The sequence below is a fragment of the Odontomachus brunneus genome, unplaced genomic scaffold (genome assembly GCF_010583005.1).
Source record: "Odontomachus brunneus isolate Ranch 3 - 2012 unplaced genomic scaffold, Obru_v1 Obru_scaffold_075, whole genome shotgun sequence".
NCBI lineage: Eukaryota > Metazoa > Arthropoda > Insecta > Hymenoptera > Formicidae > Odontomachus > Odontomachus brunneus.
The window spans coordinates 241,114-250,045 of NW_022639525.1; the positions used below are offsets into that span (position 1 = coordinate 241,114).

The 8,932-nt window shown below is 36.6% G+C and overlaps 1 protein-coding gene across 1 annotated transcript in view; it reads right to left on the reverse strand.

The window, feature by feature from the left end:
- Positions 1-672: 672 nt before the first annotated feature.
- The window catches only part of LOC116847253, a 17,216-nt gene continuing 8,956 nt past the window's right edge, over positions 673-8,932 (reverse strand). The window contains exons 8-14 of the mRNA XM_032822078.1: positions 6,036-6,084; positions 4,859-4,992; positions 4,244-4,494; positions 3,898-4,165; positions 2,345-2,636; positions 1,234-1,449; positions 673-1,020 (exon numbers count right to left, since the gene is read on the reverse strand). Coding sequence (XP_032677969.1) covers positions 744-1,020; positions 1,234-1,449; positions 2,345-2,636; positions 3,898-4,165; positions 4,244-4,494; positions 4,859-4,992; positions 6,036-6,084 — 1,487 coding nt within the window. The 3' untranslated portion in view covers positions 673-743. The remainder of the gene's footprint in view (positions 1,021-1,233; positions 1,450-2,344; positions 2,637-3,897; positions 4,166-4,243; positions 4,495-4,858; positions 4,993-6,035; positions 6,085-8,932) is intronic.

Consider the following 8,932-nt stretch of genomic DNA (forward strand, 5'->3'; position numbering starts at 1 on the left):
AATGAGAAAAAGGAAGAGAGAGAGAGAGAGAGAGAGAGAGAGAGAGAGAGAGAGAGAGTGTGGGAGAATGAGAGTGCAAGAGAGATCGAGCGAGAGGGAAACACGAACGGACGATGAGAAGCGAGAGCCAGTGAGAGATATATAATATTTACATACACACATTACATAGCATATGAAAAAAAGAAAGCCGAAGATAAACAATGTAAGAGGAACGAACGCGAATACACGCGCGCGAGCACGCGTACACACTTGAGCCTTCGCGTTGATGGTACAACACACATGCACACAATCAAGGAGAATGTAAGTGAAAGAAGATAAAGAACAAAAAACTGCGTAAAAGAAATACCGATACACCCGCGGGAGCGTAAAATCGCGCGAACGAAGCGAATTAAGAACGACGGATATTCAGCCAGTCAGCGCGTCGTATCTCACATTACACACGTGTCATTCAGATGATATCCTATCCTATAAACTTAATTGTAATTTATAAAGAGAGCCGAAGTATGTATTTATTAAAGTAAATAAGCAATAAAATAAAGTTAAGAACTAAATCTCACCCCGCCCAATCGATCGATCGCTCGTCGCACGATCCTCACGCGACTTTAAGACCGCTAAAATTAAAAGAGGGTGAGGATCTGCGCGTCACGTAGGAGAAAAGAAGGATACTACTCATTAATTTGAGCATGAGTATATTCTTTGAGATTTATTAGATAAATCTGTAGCGTTGCGCGACGTAAAAAAAATTATCTATGATTCTTCTTGGGCGTGGTTCGCACGAGCTGTTGAAACTGTCCCTTGATTAACTGCCACTGCGTGAACTTGTCGGTGGTGAGTTTGAATTCTTTGCATGTCTGCACGAATGCGGGCATACATAGCGGGAGATAGTGATGATCCACGGTGGGCAGCAGGTGGTGCAGCGTGTGAGAGCCGAAGTTCGTGAGCGCCAAGAAGGTTGAGTCGTCGATTACTTTGCGGCCGCGCACGGCGTCCAATTCAAGCAGACCCCAGTCCATGTTATCCCTTCATAAGAGAATTGTTCAATCGTCGTTATCAGTTTCGCGATGGATAAAAAGCTGGACGAATTGTTAAGTCGCAATTAATTTCGTAATAGAGAAAGAGCAACTTTCCCGAGTATAATCTAACAATCCGCAAGAGCGAAGCGACACAAATATTCCGCGACTGATAACATGTGAAAAAATTATAAAATTATGGAATCGATATGCAACAAAGCACCTGTAGATATCGCCATCGTGGAAGATATCCGGGTGATGGTGAGCCGCGTTAAAACCGATCAAGCCGAACAGAAAACTACTCATCAATATCATTATCAACCACAATTTCCACGCGACGAGAATCTTGGGCGCGACAAGGCTCATTGCGCAAGGCAGCAGGAACGGCACAATGTCGCGAAATTCCCAGACACGGTACTCCCGGAATACTGAGTAGTATCTGAAAATTAGAATTGAGAACGTCGAATCTAGGAATTGTGTGAGTCTAAGAATAATGGAGATACACAAACGAATATATATATTGAATCAGTCAAAAAGTTCGGTTCGTCTTTCAAGGTAGCCGACGGCAAGCCACCTTTTAGAATAAAAGATTAGTCTTACAACTTGTACGGAGATCCAGGCCAAAAAGTGATTCATAGCTTGCAGAAAGCTGATTATGGCATGCTTTTGGACTCTTTCTGAACGCTCCACACGGAGAAAAATAATTTGCTGGTACAGCAAATTTTCTGCTAGTCTAGCAAAATCTTTTCGTTATTATGTGGATAGCAAAAAGATTTGCTAAAAGTATTAATTTACTGGATATAATTTGCTAAACCTACAAATTATTTTGCTATAAGAACCACGATGGATTTATATAAGCAATTGCAGTTTTGCTCTGATAGCAAATAAATTTGATAAGGATATATTATTTTGCATCAATAGCAAATTAACGTGATTCTTAGGACAAATACACTCAACAAATTTTTCCTATCCTGGCAACGAAACTACTTTTGCTCTGATAACGAATAATTTGTAAAAAATAGTTTCGTCAACTAAATTTTTTTGCTGTCACTACGAATATGCAGTAGCAACGACGATTTTACTAAAAAAGCAAAATTATTGTTCTTCGTACAAATATGCCATAATCAGCTTCCACTAAGCTAACTGAATCCTCAACTGAGGATATTGCCAGAACGTTGACAAAACATCATAGACAATGGCAACAAACTTGGTCGATGAATACGACCTCTTTTCCATTGATTACGATCTAGTGAACCGCAAAGTCGAACCGAACCTCCTGATCTACCAATTCATTTCGCGTAATCTTGATGAACACGCACAGGATAAAGCATTACCGTTTAATTCCCAAAAGAAGATATAGAAACGTGTAAGCGATGGGACTGAAGAATATTCTTATTATTCCTATGATAAAGGATTTATTCTTGTGAGGGATCCAGTCCATAAACGGCTCGCTCACATACATCTCGTAGTCCCACAGGGTGTTGGTGTACATATGGTGGCTCATTATATGCGTGATACGCCATTCCTTCGAGGACATTATGCAGAGGTCGAAGTAGTACATGCGGAAGTTGTCCCTCATATGGAAGTAATTATGCGCCGCGATCACCGTCCATGTTAGAAAAATTCCTAATGTTTGCGCGATAAAAGGGATATTCTAGTGTGAAAACCCGAAACGCCTTTGCAAGGCGATTTTTGGGAATTAATTTAAAGCAAATGGTTAAATCTACAGAGTTAATGTTTTGTGCTGACATTTATTCATCTTTGAAGAAATATCTCAAATTTTGTCACTTTTTATTCAAAAGTGCAGAAAATACAAGTGAACGAAACAAGTCACGCCGTAAAATCGTCTTCCATCGGGTGTGTTGATTGCCGCCGTCCTCGTCATTTAAAATGAACGAATTTGCTTTTATTTTGTTCTTTATGAATGAAACTATCGCCCGAAATAGAATTAAATAATTTGAAGAAAAATTGACAAAATGGCGGCACTTGAAAAATAGTAGTCTGATTTTTACTAAAAAATTCTAATTTTTCGTGGTGCGGAAAAATAGTAATTTTAAAAATATCCAAAAGATTCTAGTTCGGGTGATAGCCATATTCATAAAGAACAAAATAAAAGCAAATTCGTTTATTTCAGAAGACAAAGACGGCAGCAATCAACACGCTCGATGGAAGACGGCATGACATGTTTTGTCCAATTGTATTTTCTCCAATTTTGAATAAAAAGCTTTGACAAAATTTGAGATGTTTCTTCAAAGATGAATAAATGTCAGCACAAAGCATTAACTCTGTAGGTTTAATTATTTGCTTAAAATTAATTCCCAAAAATCGCGGGTGAAAAACGAGTCTTCAAGCCACAATTCCGTTAGTGTAGCTGATTTTTTTGTTATTTAGGGACCAGATGAAAAGCTTGGTTGTGGGAACAGGAAGATCTCTGAAGGAGGTTTAATATAGCCTTCCTGTAATACTCTCCTTGTAGGAAATTTCTATTCAATCAGTCATTCTCAGCTATCAGGGAAAACATTTAGCTGTATTAAAGCTCGATTGATATCAGTAATTGACTGATACCTCCTGCAGAAATCTTTTCATTTCTCCAATTTTTCTAGCTAATCCCTTATTCTTCAGGCAACAGAAGATCTAGTTAAACTAACGGAATCGTTTTTTCATTGCACAAATGTTTGATATACGTCTCCAGAGACATCCAAGAGGCGTCTAAAACAAATAAGACATTAAACCCTCCCTTCAAACGTCATTCTTTCAAACGTCTCTGAGATGTCTTTTAGACATTTATGCCGCTATGTGGAGAGAAATGGCCAAGACCTTTGTTTCAAGGTACGTTCTTAATTGAATTATATCTCAATTATCCGTCTGCAGTGCCGACGGTGCTCACCGGCGAGAAGAACGAGAGTGTAGGAATGGAAGAATGTGCCTGTTAAAGCCAGTATGAACGTCGTAGTCGCTAAACTATCGGTAATAAGATTCGATGTCAAGGAGGGTCGATGAAAGTCGACATTTTTCAGTGTCTCAATCGCACGCCTCTTGAATGTACGATAGAATCCGTCGGGATGGAAGGTCAAAGGCACCGATCGTGTAGTCGTTGCCTCGCGAACGTAAAATTTCGGTAACAACCGCTCGGCCTTGTCCGTGATGTGGTGACTCTGCGTGATCGATACGATACATTTGGGAATATTAATCGAGACGTGAGACGTTCATTGATCACCTGGTCCGGCTCGTACCTCAAATAATTCAGTAATGTCGGTGCCCTTCGTTAAACTGAGCCATTCTGTACCGCCCGGATGCGATTTTATGAAGGTCTGCAAATCATACAGACTGTTCCTAATCCTCCACAGTCCTTCCGCGCCGTCCACCTTCCTCCTAGCCTCGAGGTAACCCATCGCAGTCTTCTTAAAGCTTTTCCTTGTCTCCAAATGAGCCAAGCCGGGCACTGTGCTGTCCTCCGTCATAATGAAGGTGTTCTTAATCTCGCCTGCAAGAGAAGGTCGCTTTGCGAAAATACACGGTCTGTTACAATTGATAGACAATTGATAGACAATTTAATCGCGAGTCGCTGCTCGGTATGAAAAATTATCGACAATTATCTACAATCAAAAGTACACTTATTCTCTATGCTTATCGCATCACGATATATTGATGTTGTTTATCTCACAACTGACTGCCGCGCTTACTAGCGTGAGTATGAGACTATAACCACTCCCGATTATAACTTTATATAACTCTCTTTTATGTACGCTTAATTGCCATAACAACGATTTAAGAGTGCGAAAATTAAAGTAGTTATTGCTACACTGAGATGGACAATTATTGTCTTCTACAATTTTTCACACACTCACGAGATATCGTGGCGATAACATTTTTCGTCAAAGCAACCATCCTTGAAGATCGCGCACTGCGCACTACACTAGATCGATCAGAAACTGGTTCGCTCCCGCATGAATCTCGATTTTCTCGTTTAAAACCTACCGACCTGTAGCAATGTAACCAAAGGTCCTTGAATTATGGACTCAACCGTGTTATCGAGACTTGTTCACATGCCGTACATAATCGTACATAATCGTATATAATATAAGACGTATATAATCATTGAAAACATATTCTCGCATGCGTCATGTAACGAAAAAATCCGAGTCGATAGTTGGTATTGCATATATGGGCAACTCGGTGATGCGCATAGATTTCATAATGTCGACGGAAAAATACTTGTATTATATATAACACAATACTTGCTTTACACCTTACACTGTGTTATAAATAAGTAATCTTTACAATACTTACACATTACTTCAACGAGAATAGAATGAAATGCGTGGTGTTTGAAAGTCACGAAATTCGAGAGAAATGCGAATGAAGTCCACGTATGTTAAAAAATTCAACAATGAATTGCAACAGTTTATTATTCAAGGTTTCATTATTATTTACTTCAATCAATATTATCTTCTCATTAGAGATGTGCGAATAAAAAATTTTTAATGTCGAATTGAATCGATAAAATTTCAGTCAAATCGAGTCAAATAGTTGAAAGAAATTTTAATTAACATAATGAATTCAATATGAAAATAATAATTTCAATACGAGAGAGATAAGATTGATCATATGATATCAATTCAATTTAAGATAAGATATATAATATATATCGGTAAACGTGTATGAAATATAGTTCCAGCCTTAAAAGCTGCGCAACGACATATATCGATCCGATAGTTGTCGGTAAGAGTTTATCTAGAAGCCATTATCTTCTTTTAATATTTTTGGAGAAAATCTTAATGCTAATGTGCGCGATCCGTATTCGAATCTTTTCGATTCGAAATTTTCGAATTATTCGGATTCGAATCATAGGGATTCGAATTTGAATCAAATCGAATTTTATTTGATTCGATTCGACTCGAATTCAAATAGTTCGCACATCTCTACTTCACATTTTTACGAGATGCCTTTCCGGATCACACGGAAGAAGTGACGTTTACGTACGTGATATGTACATGAATTATCACGTGGGAGAAGGTATAATACCTGTTCAACTCGCAAACACAATCGAGAGCAACGTTGTTTTTATCTTTATCTGGTGGAAAAACTTTGCCGAAATCGATACGCGATCACTGCGATCACGCGAGCGTGCGATTGTGTCGCGGTCGAAACTCGAAACTGACTGTTTCACTGAAATCATGTTGTTGCTAATATGCAGAAGTAATCGCCGATTTATGTCGGTATCGGGGGAAATAAATCTCTGCTCTTTAACCTTGATGTTATTATGTGTAAATAAGTGTATAGATTATTTGTAACTGTCTCCGCGTTATTAAAGCAACTGCTTGAAATACATATAAATTCTTATTGAAACACAGATGAGCTTATCGCTCTTTTTTAACTTGCGACTATTACCGACTCGTTTATCTGCGTTGTTCTCATAAAGAATAATGATCATTCCAAGAAGGAATTGAAAAAATATTTACACAGAAGAGTGTGAAAATGTGCATACGGACGTAATGTAGAGAATAGCAAAAAATAAACATTGTGACTAGAAACTTGTTAACATCTCATAATACAGGTTAAAACGGTCTTGATGTTAAAAAATGTTTTTTTGCTTCTTAATCTCTATCTATCTATCTATTTATCTAATGTGGAAATCTCTGTCTATCAAAATTTTTAAACTTTTTAAACTATTTACATTATTTTAACTATGATTATCCGGCTATAAACAAATTTATTTAAAGGAGAGACGGCTGTTTCAAACTGCGAACAGTAGAAAAACTATAAATGAGCATCTTTGCGTAGAAATAAATATCTCTCAGAAAGAAAATTTCTGTATTCTACCATTACTTGCCATTTTTTTTAATTATTACTTTAAAATAAATCTTTTCTCTGATTACGAGTGTCGTATAAGATCGCTTTTGCGCTGTATTCTTCCCGATGTACATTATTCTCGTTCCGCAAGAAATGAGTGACTCAGAGAGTGTAATAAATTTATTATCGGCGGAATAAATCGATTATTCCAAAACGATATCTTTATATGTAAGATGTTTGTCACGCCGATATATATATATATATATATATATATATATATATATATATATATATATATATATAAATCTAGGATTTATAACTACATCAATATATCGGCGTGACAAATATCTTTCATACAAAGATATTATCTCGAAATAATCGATTTACTTCGTGGATAATTAAATCCTTACTACAGACATGAGCAAAAAAGAAAACTCCACGAGCTCAACAGTCTATAGGCAGAAAAAACTTTGTGGTCACGTATAATGAACGTAGAAACGTTGGAACGTAGTAAAGTGAAGAGACAAATCCAAATATTAGCTTATAAAGGAGTAGAAACAAAGTAAACAAAAGCGGTGTGTCAAACAAAGTATAATTTGTAACCCGAAAAGAAATATTAATAAGGAAAAGATGGTCGATATCAGAGCCATCTGTCATGAATCAAATTCGACACAGGAAAATAAATATTGTCCACTGCGTTGATATCCGACTGAAAATTCAGACTGTTGGTTTGACTTTCAATATGTATTTTCTCTGAGATAAGGCGCTTATGGTAATTTGATTCAATATCCAAAATTACCACGTTATCCCAGTCAGATTCATGGTTCTATTGCAATCTATGGTCCGAGATGGTTGCGTTGTAGTGCGCGAAATGTGTGAGCGTGAATCTTTATCCAAGTTTGTCTCTTGATCTGACTAACATATGAAGCATCGCAGTTGAAACAACTAATTTTATACACTACATAGCTCTTTTGTACCTAAACGGTTTTTTGGACAAAGAATAAACTGATCAAGTTTGATCATCCTATATGTCACTTGATATTTTGAACCTTTTAGAAGTCAGGATATGCTACGTCTCTCACTTAAGGAATCATGAAAAAATTCTATTATGTGTACTCTCCTCTTATCATGTTGAGTGTTACCGTTCAATAAATCATCTTGATAAAAACCATCACAGATTCAGTGTCTCATACGCTTTTCAATGATGCGTAAAATGAATTGCAATGGATAACAATAGTCTAGAAGGATCCGTATGACAATCTTGAGGTCTTTTTCATGGAACATAGGATGCGAAAACTTAAGAGCTCGGTCTACTAGTGACATAACCATACCTCTCTTGTAGCTAATAGGGTGTTGGAAGTAGTTCAAAATCTTATCTCATTATATTGACATTATTATGTTTAAAACAGTTCATATAATGCAGCATCCTGTAGTTTGCAGCAATGTAGTTTACAGCATCCTGTTGGGAAAAAAGAGAAAAAAACAATGCTATGTCGACCTGTATCCAAACGAGTATACCGATTTCGAAATGCTTTTACGAGGTGAAAACACAAACATTAACGAATTTTTTGCGCTACACAAATGCGCGAAAACATGAGATTTTTGTAACCTGCAATCGATAATATAGGTTCATACTTTGCAGACGGTCAGTAACATAAGTTTTACTTTGCCAACTGTCAAATAAATATTTTAATGATTTCGGGCAGCTGTTTCGTTTAATTTAGTTTAATGTATAACGTTGGTAGACTTCGTCATCACAGCTCCTTTATTGTATCGCGCGGTGTGTGATCATATATTCACTGTGTGATCAGATTCAATTTTTTGTGATCAATAAGACCAAATTTTACACGGCTGTTTGCAAAATGATGGAAAAATTTTGCGTTCAGTTCGATGATTTCTTTGGCAACTGCGTAACAAGAATTGTAAAAATTGTAACAACTGTGTAACAATCTGTATTTATATTTACATATACAGTATTGTCAAACGTATTTGTATTTATACAAATACTCAGGCACATAGAAAAACGTAAGCGCACTGAGAAAAAAATTTAGAAATTAACAAATATTCATTAGTAAGTACTTGTTAATATATATATATATATATATATATATATATATATATATATATAT